The sequence below is a fragment of the Notamacropus eugenii genome, chromosome 6 (genome assembly GCF_028372415.1).
Source record: "Notamacropus eugenii isolate mMacEug1 chromosome 6, mMacEug1.pri_v2, whole genome shotgun sequence".
NCBI lineage: Eukaryota > Metazoa > Chordata > Mammalia > Diprotodontia > Macropodidae > Notamacropus > Notamacropus eugenii.
In genome coordinates this window covers 150,475,822-150,490,341 of record NC_092877.1, presented here as the reverse complement: position 1 = coordinate 150,490,341, position 14,520 = coordinate 150,475,822, and the positions used below count along the sequence as shown (strand labels likewise).

The window sequence follows — 14,520 nt, the reverse complement described above, 5'->3', positions numbered from 1 at the left end:
TCCCTCCTTTCTCTCTCTTTTTTTATCTTCCTCTCAGAAAATCAAGCAATGTTCTAAAAGTTAGGGCTCCCCAAAAGTAAAGTAAGCCCTATCAGGAAGTAGTGGATTCCCTATCACTAGAAAGTTTGTTTACTTTCCTCTAAAAATAAGAATTTAATTTATTTGCCTATAACAGTAGTTAAATGATTTTTACATTTTAAAGTCTGTGATTTTTTGATGTCTCTGAAATTAAGTACTTTGAAGGTATGCTTAAAATTACATAAGTTATATAAATAACTTCCCCTTCCTCTCCCCAGTAAGTTTTTAATCTTTGCAGGGATGAGGTTGAAACAAACGAAATTATACATGCTTTGAGATTTCTAAATAACACAGTTCCCTCTTCTGTCTGTTGTGGCATACTGCAGCATATAAAATATTTGAAATTCAGTTCAAGAAATCATTACATAAAAATGCCATAAATTGTGGCCAATAGAGTACTAAATTGTTTTGTGACTCCCTGGAGCTCTCAAGAAGAAATCCAGACTTTTCTACCTAAATCTGTAGGTTTCTCTTTGTTGTTGGGATCACTGTACTTTGTATCATCAAAGTTTGGCATGTACTTCTGACCGGCACTTCCTAAATTGGATGTGTTAAAATTCCTGCCTTCATTTGTGAATAATATGCCTCATCCATGTAAATAGGAAAAAAGAAAAGAATTTTGCTACTTAAATAAATCCTTTGTGAGTGCCGTTATTCTTCCTTTTTTTTTTTTTCTAAATGTACTCCCTAATCCAGACCCAGAGTTTACCAGGAACTGGACAGGAAGGCTTTTAAAACCACAGCATTTTTACTGCATGGAATGGGATAGTCAGAAACATAGTTAGCTTCAGATTTAAAATTTAACTTCAGTCTCAGAAGTGATTCATAAGGAATTTATAAAGTGAGGCTCAGAACATCTTGGAGGCTAGCTCTAGGATGGCCAGGGGTAAGTATTCATAATTTGGATTATTATGTTTGAAGTATCATGAGTTACCAGAACATCATATAGCTCTCATTTAAATATTTAATTATTTTCTTTTTGCTTCCATTGACCTCTGTTGCCAACTTTCTCATTTCAGATGAGCTCAATAGATCTCTCAGTATGTTCTTCTTGCTTCCTGGGTTTGTTATCAGGAAAAAATTGAAGCACTTGGACCTCCATGACATGACCTGAATGGGGCAAACCAGGAGCTATTGCCTTCCAGATCTAATTCTAATCCAACTTTGTAGTCTTAATTCGTAGTACTGCCCTTTGAAATAATTTATTCCCCCTAAATTATTTGCAAAATACTGATCCTTTGCCTTTACCAAAGTGGCCTTTGGGTACATTGTCCTCAACCTTTGAGCAGACTTGTTCTACCTTCTTGATCACTGCCTTTTTGCATCCTCTGTTGGCCAAGAGTTAGCTTAACTATGAACTTTCATCCAACTAGACGTGTTTTCTCCCTCCTTGAGTCTCTCTCAAGGCATTGTCACAATTCTTTGTGCTTAATCATTTTATAACTCTTTTTTTTGGAGGGGGTGGAGGTGAGGCAGTCAGAGTTAAGGACTTACCCAGGACACACAACTAGTAGGTGTCAAGTGTATGAGGCCGTATTTGAACTCAGGTCCTTCTGACTCCAAGACCAGTGTTCTATCCACTGTGCCATTTAGCTGCCCCTACAACTCTCAATGTAGTTATGTACATGTGTTTTCTTTCTCATCTTACCAATAGATTGTATGCTTCTTCAAGGAAAGTATGTTCTGTTTATCTTTGTTTCTCTAACAAATGTTTTTTGAATTGAATTTAAACTTAAATATGAATTACATTATTTATGTTCTTATTCCAGCATTGATATGGATAAATTCATCAGTTATAATGGTTTATTATTTCATTCTTTTTTCTATTTTGTTTCCCATAATCAAAAGAGCCATATTATATTTATTTTTGTCTTAAGCTTGTCACTTTATCTTCCTGTTTATACTGCTTCTACCCTAATTCATATTCCCATCATTCCACTCTTTGGATTATTGCATTTTTTTCCTAATTGGTATCTTGTTTCACTCTCCCATTTACATTGTACACTGCTGCAAGATTAATTTTCCTAAAATATTTATATCACTCCTTAGCTCAAAAGCTTCTTTGACTCCTCTTTGCCAAATAAAGTCTAAAATCCTTAACTTTTCATTCCTGATCTTCTACAGTTTGACCTCTCTTCTACTACTTCCATATATCAACCCACAACTCCAGCTAGTCTAGTATACTCCCTGTTTCTTGCACATGCTATATGTATTCCTGTAAATATAGTGCCATCCCTTCATTATCCTATTGTCAACTTAGATCTTGCCTTTTTCCTCAAAGCCTAGCTCAAATACCATCTGCATTCACAAATTCATATAATAATCTCTCTCCTGAAATTATAAAACTCTCTGTATCACTTATTTGGGACTTAGTTCTCTACTATTTCTTGACACCTTTAATATTTTTGTCCTGTATCATTACTGAGAAGAGAATGTGATCTAGTGAAGAAAGCATTATACTTTAAGACAAGAAGACCTGGATTTGACTTGTGCTTTTGCCACTTACCAGCTGTGTGATTATTTTCAGGTAGCAACTTCACAGAACCTGTTTCATCAACTATAAAATATAAGGGATTATAGCATCCCTACCCACCTCATAGTGCCCTTGTGAAAATGAAATAAGAGAGTAGCTAAGAAAGCACAATTAAAGAATTAATTAACTACTTAACTTTCAACGTGTTTTTGTCTTCCCCCTTCTGACCTCCATTCTAAATTTTCTTGAGCATAGGGGTTATGTATAGGGTGTGACTATAAAGTAATGAAAAGTATTCTATAAGTCATGCATCAAAATCAGTTATTACCTTATATGCTCACCATAGTCTACCTCTTTATAAGCCCCTTGGACCAGTAAGGTATCTTATGAATAAAAGATAATTAATAAGTATTTTCAAATGAATAATTAAAATTTGGCCATGTGTAGAGAGCTTGTTTAGGTGGACTGCATCCCACAGATTTAATCTGAGAATTTGTAGCAAAAAAAATTAAAACTTGGCATGTTAATGTAAAATGTACCAAGGAAGTAGGGAACCTGAGGGGGAAAGGAGGAAGATAAAGGATCTTTGCAACTTCTAATATAAAGTTCATATTTCTTTTGAGACTTACTTAATGTTTAAATGTATCAGCATTTATAAGAACATAAAGAATTCTATTTTTCTTATGGGGCATAATTTTGTATTTCTTTTGTGTTTTCCAAAAGAACTTTTAGTGTTTTATTGAATTTTTCTTTATTTCTCAGTTAATTTTTTTTTCCAGAATTTTTGTAGAGCCAGAGTGATTTTTCACTTTGATTTTTGGAAGTCAGAATTGAATTTTTCAGAACAGTTATTTGCTGCTTGATGGTGCTTTTATTTATCTGTACGTATATACACATACACACACACGCACACACACTTAACATAGAAGAGAAAAACTACTGAAAATATATTGAGTATTTAAAATGAATGAGAGAATTGTTAAATTTAAGGGCATAATAACATATACAGTTTAATTTATGATAAAAGGATCTTACCTTTAGATTAAAAAAAAAGATGACTAGTCTTTCTTTAAACGGTATACATCAGATAAAACAGCGATGAGGATTTCTATCTTGTTCAGTTTGACTGAATATGTCATCTTTTGGCAACACAGCATAACTTTTGTAAAGTTGATTACAGCTTAAATATCTGTTAGGAAAGTACAAACGTGGGAGGATTTTCCTCCTCTTTAGTGGAAATGAAATTATAAATTGTATTTTAAAACATAAGGGAAACATAAGTCTGGTCTGATCTAATAGATCAGTTTAGGCTTGATTATTATTTGCTTTGTTGCAGATGAGCCATTATCAGCCTGTTATTTACGTATTTCTCAACACTTCTCCCCAGTTATTGAAGTATTTTCGTTTTTCTCTAAAGAAGGTAAAATCAAACTAGTATTATTCTCTTTAAATGTCCTATTTTTGTGTTTTCCCCCAAGGCTTAAAAAATAATGGCATAAGTTTAAACATCCAGTAATTTTTATATTTTATTGGCGAATAATTATATAGTTTAATTGTATGGTAATTGAAGCATTGGCATTCATTTACTTTTGTTTCACAGATTTAACTGAAATTTTAGCAGTAGCTTTACTATTTTTTTAAATAATCTTTCACTGATTTTTGTGATAGTCTTTTTCATTTGTATATATGATCCTGTTGGTTTGCCTCTTGCCCCATCTATATGCATCTTGAGAATCAATAGTACATTAAATTAGCTGACATAAAGGGAAAAATCATAAATAATGAATAATAGCCTTCACTGTTCCCATTTCATCCCTATTATAGCATACTCTAGGGTTTGAAAATCTGGATAGTCCACAAGTACTTAATGCTTCTGATTTTCTAATTATGTTGTTGCTTTATGTTTTCATTCTGAAAGTGTTTAAATTGAGTAGCTAAAAATGTTCATAGTTTTGTTAATATTAGTATGCATGAGAAGCTTTATGCAGACATACCTGCAATATACCAGAAACAATTATCTTCTAACCAGTCCTATTAGTAAAATAGGATTTACTTACTGATAAATCTAAAAACTAATTATTATAGCTATTGTACTTCTGGAAAGAGTTTTTGCAACATATATTTTACCTAGTTTTACTAGTAATGTCTTTGCACATTAACAGTATAATAATTTTGGATTCCCTCTCCAAGTCATCTTCCTACATGTTTGTTAAAAGCATATCATCAATGCGACCTTTTCTGATGTCTGACAGGCATCTGAAAATGTGACAGGACAATCTGTAACAGGGTTTTAGAAGTTCCCACCTCCGCCCCAATGTTATGAAAAATTTCAGCAGATAGTACTTTAATTTTGCCACATAATATGCTCTTTCGATGAATAGCCATGTAGAAGCAGCACAGAAAAAGCAGAGTCCTTGGCAATACCAGCTCAATTGCATCTGCAGATCAGGATTTAAAATTCTATGCAGCAGACAGTACCTCCAGCAGGCGAGTAAAAGGTTACTGCATTATTTTGTTTGTTTGTATCCCTTGTCTTTATGTAGAAAAAAAATCTTAAAAAAATTAATTTGGAGTTCATGCCTCTATTTAGGTATTGCTAGAAATTGATTTAACAGAAACATGAATTTGAAAAGGGCAACACAAGGTGAAGGGAGAAGCAGTACTAGCTCGTTTTAGTGTTGAGCCAAGGAGGGGAGAGATCAACAAATAAGGAACTTTTCTTTCAGTGCAGTAGAACATGAGACTCTTTTTCTTTATATCTCTTAAATTAAGCAGCTCTACTTATAATTTAAAACTATATCTAAAGAGAAATTTGCTGATAAAATATGCAGTCGATAGCCAGGAGATGTTCCAATAAGTGAAACTTACTTGAAATAAAATTACTTTATAAATGTGCAGAGTAGTTTGTTACCCTTGGATGCTGGAAACTGTAATGTGTCCTGAGTAGATGGCGGAAAATTTTTTTTTAATTTTTCATTACTGTCGAAGTAAGAATACGTTAAAAGTTTTTTTCTTCTTGGTTGTAGAAGGGTATATGTAATGTTCCTATTCTGTTAAATTATCTAGAACTAATTTTTTCACTTCATTTTGACTATTTAGATAAAGTTATGGCAGAAAATTTAGTTTTACCAAGAGTGATATTTAGTGCCTAGAACTCTTGTTTCTGTTTGATAGTAATTACTATCTGCCCAGCTATAGCTATGCGTGTTTTTTTCCTTTAAATAGTTTTCTCACTTTTGCTTCCTTTTGCAGTTCATTTCACATATTATTTGCATTGATATTTTATAGATTTCTTTCACAGTTCTTCTGTAGTTTAAAATATATGAATATTCAAAATAATTGTTTGCCAATTCTTCCTCCCCCATGCGTAGTTTTATATTGGCCACATTTCTTAGATGTATATGATTTTCTTTTTATTCCTATGTTTTAAGTTGTGATAGGGTTAAAAAGATGGAGTAAATTAATGTTGAGCCTAGTAGTAAAATTAGTTTATCACTCTGAAAACAGTCAAGTATCTGGCAGGTCTCTGGAAGTATAGAGCCATAAAAGGTCAGCAGCTCTGATTGGTAAGTTTAAAGAATCCATCCAATAATTCACTGCCTGTTATTTTTGTAAGCAATGCAGCAAGCAGTTCTTTTCCAGGTATTGAGCTGTTCTCGAACAGTGTGTACATGGCAAGGGAGGGGTGAGGCTCGTTCCTGTTGGTCGTGAAATTGTGTGCATTTACAGAGGGAACAGGTTCGATAGGCTGAGCTGAAGGAGTCATCAAACACATTTAAAGTGATGGAGGACAGAAGCAGTGGTTAGTGAAATTTTAGGACATCTTATCATAAGTTTACTCTTTTATTAAGTACTTAAATTCCACTATAAAACATTTAGGAATTTTTAAGCAACTTACCTTTAAAAGAGGACTGTGGGAGACTGCTTTTCTTGAGTTTTCTTGGTGATGAGATTGTAGCTGGTATCTGGAAGATCACTGTTGTTTTTTCTGTTTAGCAGTGTTTATTTCAGCTAGGAAGCTGCAGAATGAGGCAGTCAGCCAATTTTGAGTATATATGGGGCAGTACCAGTTCTGATTTCTTAAGGAGAAAACTCATCTGATGAGCAAGTCAATGTGTGGCTGTGGCTGCAGCATTATTTCTTCTTTCATGAAGAGGCTGGGCCGTTCGACCTGCTGCTCCGATCTGCTGTCTTGCAGCCATACATCAGACCAGTTACAGAGACTGTCCATCGAATGCCCCAGTCAACCAAAGGTAACTGTAGATTTATTTTAAATCAAAATATATAGTTAAATCAGATACATTATCATTTGGAACTAATGATAAAAGGTAAATTAAGGATGTTCTTAGCAGTTTTCTTGACCTTGCAGTAGCTATCCAATATCATTTTGTCATCATCGGGTTGTGTAGCAATGGGAACGCGCTGCAGTAATTGATTTTGTAATAGGATCAGGTGATTTACTGGCTGCACTGACAACCACTTGCTTGCTCTGAACTGTGCAACACACTAATGGATGTTGTGATTTCAGCCTAGAGTTGATTTTAAACTGCTAGACATTTAAAGCCATAGCACTTCTTTTGAATCAGGATAGGATTTTTGTTTGGAATAAATGTAGTATTAAAATAGATTTACAGGCTTTTTTCTGTGAAATGTTATAAATTATGTATTTTTTCCCCATTTTTTTGTTCATAAAATGTTGGTAGATATTAGATGTTGTTACCTGTCTGATATGATTGAATATAGTTTTTCATTCTTTTATTTTACTGTTACTTAATAAATATTTGTATGAATACACTGTATATTCTGAAAATTGAAAACGCATCTGTTCTCCTGGTTTGATATAGTACAACTCTTCCTAATGTCCTGTAAAGCTTTCCTGAGTGAAAGATACTGCTTGGCTAATACTTAAAACTCATCACAAAACCAAATATAGGTCAAGTTACACATGATAGAGTTCTGTTATTGTTATCATGATTGTCTGATTTAGCATCATAACTTTCTGCTAGGTGTCTTGACAGTATCCTTTCATCCTAATGGCTCAATGTTTTCATAGGCAGAACAACTTTTCCAATGTAGTAACGTGTTAAACTTTTCTTAAAATGTCTCTGTGGAATGTGTATCTCTTGCAGAATCTTAGGACAAAACAAACAAAAGAAATGTGGTTCAGAAGTATGTTATAAAAATGTTATACTTTTGGCAATGAAAAAATTACTTTAGTTTTAAGTATTGCCAGTATAACTCTTTGAAAACTGTCATAAGGTTCTTAACCAGAACTCATTAGATTTATATTATTTGTTTGCAGTTTTTGCCAGATGCCTCTTTTATCACTGATAATTATAAATAACACAGTATAGATGCTGCTCATGATAATTAAGAAAAGTGCAGTTAAGTTAGTTTTAAAATTTTTTATTTTGAAAATGATTACAGGAAATGTAGTGACAGTTATCACATCAGCATGCTGGCTGATGATGTAAGTGGAGGATTTAGATAGTATGAGAACCTTGTTTGTGATCTAGGAGGAATAGGGGAGAAAGAGATATAGACAATATGTGGGAAAATATAGATAATATGTTAAAGATATAGAAAATACAGAAAGAGGCATAGAAAAAGCTTGCGTAGGGCCTGCTCTGTACCTGAAACGTAGGGAGAGAGTCTTGTTGTTCCTCAGTTTTGTACCACGTGGCTGCTGCTTTCAGGAACCAGAATTCAGACTAGTTTTACTAGCACCATAGTTCAGTTGCATTGTGGTTTAAGTAGCCTTTTGTTTTCTGGTCTAGGAATCTTAGCTAGCATTTATAAATTACATTTGGGGTTCTGAACAGCCTTCTTATCCATTAATTTTTGATCTGTGCCCCATTAATAAATAAGGGACTACTTCTACCCATTCTGTGGGCTAATTGTGTAAAACTAAAATCTTTATTAAGTGAAACACTTGGCAATATTTTCCACAGGTGATTAAATTGTGAAGACATATTTTGGTTCATTCATATATACACATTGCATATAGCACTGAGGGAGATACAATGATATATGATAAATTCCTTGCGCTTAAGGAATTTTAATTCTAGTAGTGGAAATAAAATACCTATATTTTAATTCTTAGATGGTCTTCAACCCCTTCATTGATAAAAATCACAATCCATCCATGACTTCTCATCCCTTGCAATTCTGTGAATCTCTGCCAGGGGTCTTTCTCTAGCTCACTTGAATATTGTTTGAGTACCAGTATTTTTTGCTTTCAGTATATGTGTACTTATTTTGGTAGCCATATATTTATTTGAGTGTTAGAAATATACTCACTTTAAACAAAGATCAATACTTATTGTGAAATTTGGAAAACTTTTATTAATTTTTATGTTTATTCCCTCCTGAATGAACAGGTAGTTCCTAATGGACTGCTACATTTGTTCATAATGCAAGAATAATGCAAGCCTTTTTATGCTGTTCCCAGTTCGAATTTCCCACCTTGCTCTCCATTGATGAAGATGAAGATGAGATGAAGCCTCCTAAATATCCTATTTCATATTTTTCTCCCTGATAGGTTCCCTTTCAAACAGCTCATTAAGCATACACACAAGCTTCTGAACTTTTACCTGATCAGAAGCCAGGTTCTGCAAGGTCACAACTCTGATTAGAATTAGTCATCTCTGACTTACATTCTGCTGTTACTCAAAGCTGGGAGGAGTCTTCATCCTATGGAAACAGAATTCCTCCTTTTGTTTCCCATATGAATAATATCAGTTTTTCATTGGTAATATATTGCAGGTTTCTCATGCGTACATGTAAACTCTTTATTGATTTTAATTCTTCACTAATTAGTATCCCTTGCTATATAACTGTAACATTACCAGAAAAATTTTGCCGTTAAATGATGGGACTTTGTTTCAAGAAAGATCTTTAAAAACACTATATCATTTCCCAAGTGAAGTCTAGGCTGTATAGACTATATAGGTATTTATTATACTAGGACTTCTTAAGCTTTTTTCACTAATGACCCCTTCAGCACTTCTTAAACTATGGGTTGTGACCCCATATGGTGACCCACATTAAGAAGCACTGGTTTATGCAATAGTCTGCATAAGCAATTATAATTCATAGTTGAATGAAAGTGGTATAAAATGCTCTGGTGGTTCTGGGGTGGGGGGTGGTAGGAAGGCAATCTCTAAATATGAAATAGCTAAAGAAAGCTTCATAGAGGAGAAAGCATTTGAAGTTGGACCTTAAATAATGGGTGTGAATTGAGTTGGGTGAGCTAGGGACTAGGACATTCCAAGGAAAGTTACGTTGAACGAGGGTGTAGGGATCTGCATTCCAAATAAAATTAAGAAAGGCACAGAGGTGGAAATGTACTATGTTTAGGAAAAGTAATTCATTTTGACTGTAACGTGAGGTCTATAAAAATATGAAGCTGTATGTAAAGAACAACTACTAGACAACATAATGATGGTGGATGGGATTTATGTTGCACCCCTAAAAGGACCCCAAAACCCCTGAACCAAGTCTCTAGCACCCAGGTTCTTTCCAGTATAATCCTTTTATCTGCCCTTTCATTGTTTGCATCTGGCCACACCGTAGGCTATTTCACCATTCCTTAATTCCTTCTAAACCCATTTTCTGTTACCTCCCAGTCATCCCATTCTATTGGCTACTCCTTGACCACATCCCGATCTTCCCCTAGTCTTTCTGTGTATGTATCTATCTTGTCCCTATTAAATTGCTTAGATTCTTAAAATCTGCCCAGTAGGACAGATTCCTTAAGAATCTGACCTGCTTAGCATGACAAATGTGCAGATTCTTAAAATCTTGCCCACCCCAACTGGTGTTTTAATACACCTTGTCTCTGACTGAAAGAAGGCTTGCGTAGAATTCTTTCAAGTCAGAACCCTCATCTTTTGCCCTTGTATTTCGGGGTTTCTAGCACCCCTTGACTGCAGCATATGTTAGATGTTAGTCGTTCTTTTTGAGGGGTTTTTTTGAACAGGGTAATGACTTGATCACATCTGTGCTTTAATAAGATTATTCTAATAGCATTATGTAGGATAGATTGTGGATGGGAGAAACTTTTGGTAAGGAAAGCAGCCAAGAAACTATTAGTAGTCTAGGAAAGATGAGGACTGTAACTGTGGGGAAGAGGGATGAATTAGAAAATATTTTGTAAGAGAGCACAGCTCAGCCATCATCATGGAAGAGAGAGAAGAGAAGGTAAATGTGACAGTTCTCAAATGTGACTGATGAGGAAGATCATAAATTTCATTGTAGAATTCTCAGACTTTTTGTGCTTTAGTGCTTGCTTATGATAACATTTATGTTGTTATTGTTGTTATTCATCCTTTGTTCTTGAAGTGGACCAATGACACATGAGGGGGTTGTCTTGATTTGCAAGTGAATTGGATTAAATGAGGCCGAGCTTGGAAGTTGTCAGCCTCACTCTCTCCTCTGGAGTCAGACAGAAGTCAATATGACTGGCTATGGCTTGAGATGTAGTGGATTACCTTGGCCTTTTTAAAGTAAGGTCTTTCGCAGGCCTCATTATGTCTGAGGCAATGCCCATTCAGTGACTAAGGGCTAGGTAACAATTGAGACAAAAGATGGCCTAATTTACCATCACAAAAATGACCTTCTCTGAGAAGACCCTTAAAGTTTCTGGCCCAACCAGAAAGCAATTGTTATTTACACTCCTTGTAAACCATCAGAACCTAAATAATGAGACTTAGTGGCTTGGCCTGGAGGTTATTCAGTGAAAGCCAGAGTGATTTCAGTTTACAAGCTAGTCAAATAGCTCCATTTGAAACACAGAAGTCTAGAGAATCATTGGACTCCTTTAAAACCATTATTTTTGCTTAAAAAGCCTGTTTTTTCAGAGCTGTACTTCAGTAAATCATACATGAAAATGGCACAGGACAAAAAATAAATTACCCCTGCTTTTCAAACCTCAAGATAATATAAGCAACCAAAAATTCTGTTCCTACAGGCTCACATGTAAGAATATGGAGCTCCAAGTAGAGAAAGGGACCACATGTGGTGAGGGACTGTAGTTGTATGTGACTGCAAGGGAGGTAGAATAGACCTCTCTAACCTCATCTTCCCCCATCCTTCTCTGAGAGACTTTCATTCCTGCCAGGTGCTTTTTTTCCAGAGCTAGTTCTGGGGATCTGTAAGCCCTTAGTTCTTCCCAGGTGGCATGATTCAAGGAATCATGGTCAGTGCTCTGGTCTGGGAGTAACCACAGGCACTCTGGCACCATGATCAGGGCCATGTACCCCACCTATGTAATGTGGATAATAATAGCACTTAATTCCCCAGGGGCCACTGAGTTGACTGGGGTGAGTAACATACACACTACATACATACATATTGTGTACATGTGTGTATATGTATACACACATGTATACACACACTTTTTTTTTTTGAAAATTAGATGATGTTGAACTTAGTTCAATTTTTCTATCATAGCTAAGACTAGTCATAGTACTTTGGGGGTCATTCTGCATACCAGTTGTTTTGAAAGTCATTTATATTGTAGCAAAACCTTGACTGACTAGAATCCAAGTAATTGGATCCCATCTATAACCAATTTTAAAACATTTTACTGTTAGGGAAAAAATATCAAATCACAAGAAAATAAGACCATAGCAAAGATTTATGTGCTCAAAACAAAACTGCTAGGATTTGTGCTGGGGTTAGTATAAGTAGATTCAGACCAGGTCATCTTTTTTTATCTCCAGTTTTGTTTTGGGTAAGGCAGCATAGTGTAATGGTTAGAAAGCTAACCTCGAAGATTAAAAGATCAGATCAGTGACCATGGGCAAAACACAACTTCCCAGTATCTTCTAGGCAACTTCAAACACACTTTTTAAAAACTGTTACTTTTTTTTCAATCAAGAAAAATTAATTAATAATTTAGATGGCTTTTTATAAGTAGTTATAGTGAGAAGTCACGATGACCTTTACTAGCATGTTTGTGAGAGAAGAGGTAGATGGAAATAGGTGGTGGAGGAGGTGGAATTAACAAAAGTTGTCATCTCATTGGTTATGTAAGGTAAAAGGGAGAGTGAAGGATCATTTGGTGTCACTTCAGGAGTGCACATTTTTATACTTACCTTCAAAATTCCCTTTCTAGGCATGAGTCCCAGCCCTTATCTGCTTTGGAATTTAGGTAGGGTTTCCTAAAAGAATAAGATAAATCTGTAATGTGTAAAGCAATATGCCATTTAGCTTACACCACTGAGGGTTTGAAGTCAGAATGAGAGAGTCAAGGTCACAACTGCCCAATTTCATGTAAAACATCTACAAAATGGCCACAGAAAACACAAAATTGATTTTTGAGTGGAAAAGCCAACAGAAACTTAGAGTAAATCGTTGTTTCAATGCAGAGTAACTTAGAGAAGTCTGCAGACACTGGGGGGGGGAGTTGGCCTGAGTGCAGCACAGTTTTTGGTAGAAGAATCAAATAGCTGTGCCCCTTGCAGGGGGCAGCTGTAGCAGCAGTAGTGGGAATAATAGACACAAGGAGAGGGATGGTAAGTCATCTGAAAGCCTGGTCAGAAAGAGATTTCAGGAGACCCCTTGGCTAGCACTGAGTGCAGGATCTAGGACTATTTGGCAGCTCCATAGCTTATTATCCAATTTCAGGTAACAGTTCCATTGAGGAGAGGACCAGGCATGGTAATGAGGGAGTAGAGACACTACCTGGGTAAGGATCAGAGTATATAGATCACTCTCTGGATCACATCACCTTGGAAGAAGAGAAATCCTTTAGGCTATATGCTACAGAAGCTCAAAATGACCAAGCCCTCTGGAGGTGAATAGATCTCAACTCTTAACTTAAAGTCCAAAGTCAAGAAATAATCTGGGGAAATGATGAAACAAACAAAAAGAATGTGACCATAAAAAATTCTGTAGTGACAGGGAACCTCAAGACACGAACTTGGAAGAAGGCAATACTTTGAAAACATTCATAAGCAAAGCCTTTAAGAAAAATCCAGCTTGAACTGAAGTCCAACAAGAATTCCAGAACAGCTAAACAGAATTTTTTAAAAAAAGAACAGAAATGTTTTTAAAAGTCAAATAAGAGCAGTAGAGAAAAAATTGGGAAAAGAAATGAGAGCAATGCAAGAAAATTGTGAAAAGAGAATTAAAACCTGATAAAAGAAGTAGAAAACTTCACTGAAGAAAATAACTCCTTCAGAATTAGAAATGGTCAAGTGGAAGCTAATTGAACTCATGAGAAATCAAGAAACAATAAAAATCAAAAGACTGAAAAAACAGAAGAAAATATGAAATTTCTCATCAGAAAAACTGACCTGGAAAATAGATTCAGGAGAGATAATTTAAGAATTATTGAACTATCAGAAAGCCACTATCAAAAAGAGAGCCCAGACATCAGATTTCAAGAAATTATAAAGGAAAGCTACCTAGCTCTCATAGAAACAGAGAGGAAAGTAGAAATTGAAAAAATTCACTGTTCACCTCCTGAGATACCAAAATGAAAACTACCAGGAATATCATAGCCAAATTCCAGAGCTCTCAGGTTAAAGATATAATATTACAAATAGCCAGAAAGAACCCAAATATTGTGGAACCACAGTCAGTATCGCAAAAGATTTAGTAGCTACCATGGTAAAGGAGTGGAGGGCTTTGAATAAGATGTTTTGGAATGCAAAGGAATTAGTATTATAACTAAAAATAACCTACCCAGCAAAACGAAATATAATTCTTAAGAGGAAAAATGAATATTTAGTGAAAGAGGACATGCAAGCATTCCTCATTAAGAAATAGAATAGAAATAGAATAGAATAGAAAATGTGGCATTCAAACACAAGATTCAAGAGAAGTTTATAAAAAGGTAAATATTAATGAGAAATCATAAGGGACTTAAAAAATCATAAGGGACTCTTTACATACTTCTTTGGGAAGATGATAAATGTATTTCCTAAGATCTTTATTATAATTAGGGCAATTAGAAGGAT

General features: G+C 35.0%; 1 protein-coding gene across 3 annotated transcripts in view; it reads left to right on the top strand.

The window, feature by feature from the left end:
- Positions 1–14,520, top strand: part of FBXW7 (F-box and WD repeat domain containing 7) — a 289,833-nt gene that overhangs the window by 112,262 nt on the left and 163,051 nt on the right. The window contains exon 1 of one of the 3 annotated variants that reach the window (XM_072621261.1): positions 6,551–6,804. The exons of 1 other annotated variant lie outside the window; for it this stretch is intronic. In XM_072621261.1, coding sequence (XP_072477362.1) covers positions 6,652–6,804 — 153 coding nt within the window. In that variant the 5' untranslated portion in view covers positions 6,551–6,651. Of the gene's footprint in view, positions 1–6,550; positions 6,805–14,520 lie in introns of those variants that run through there. One more of the 3 variants, XM_072621262.1, reaches the window with a different exon arrangement.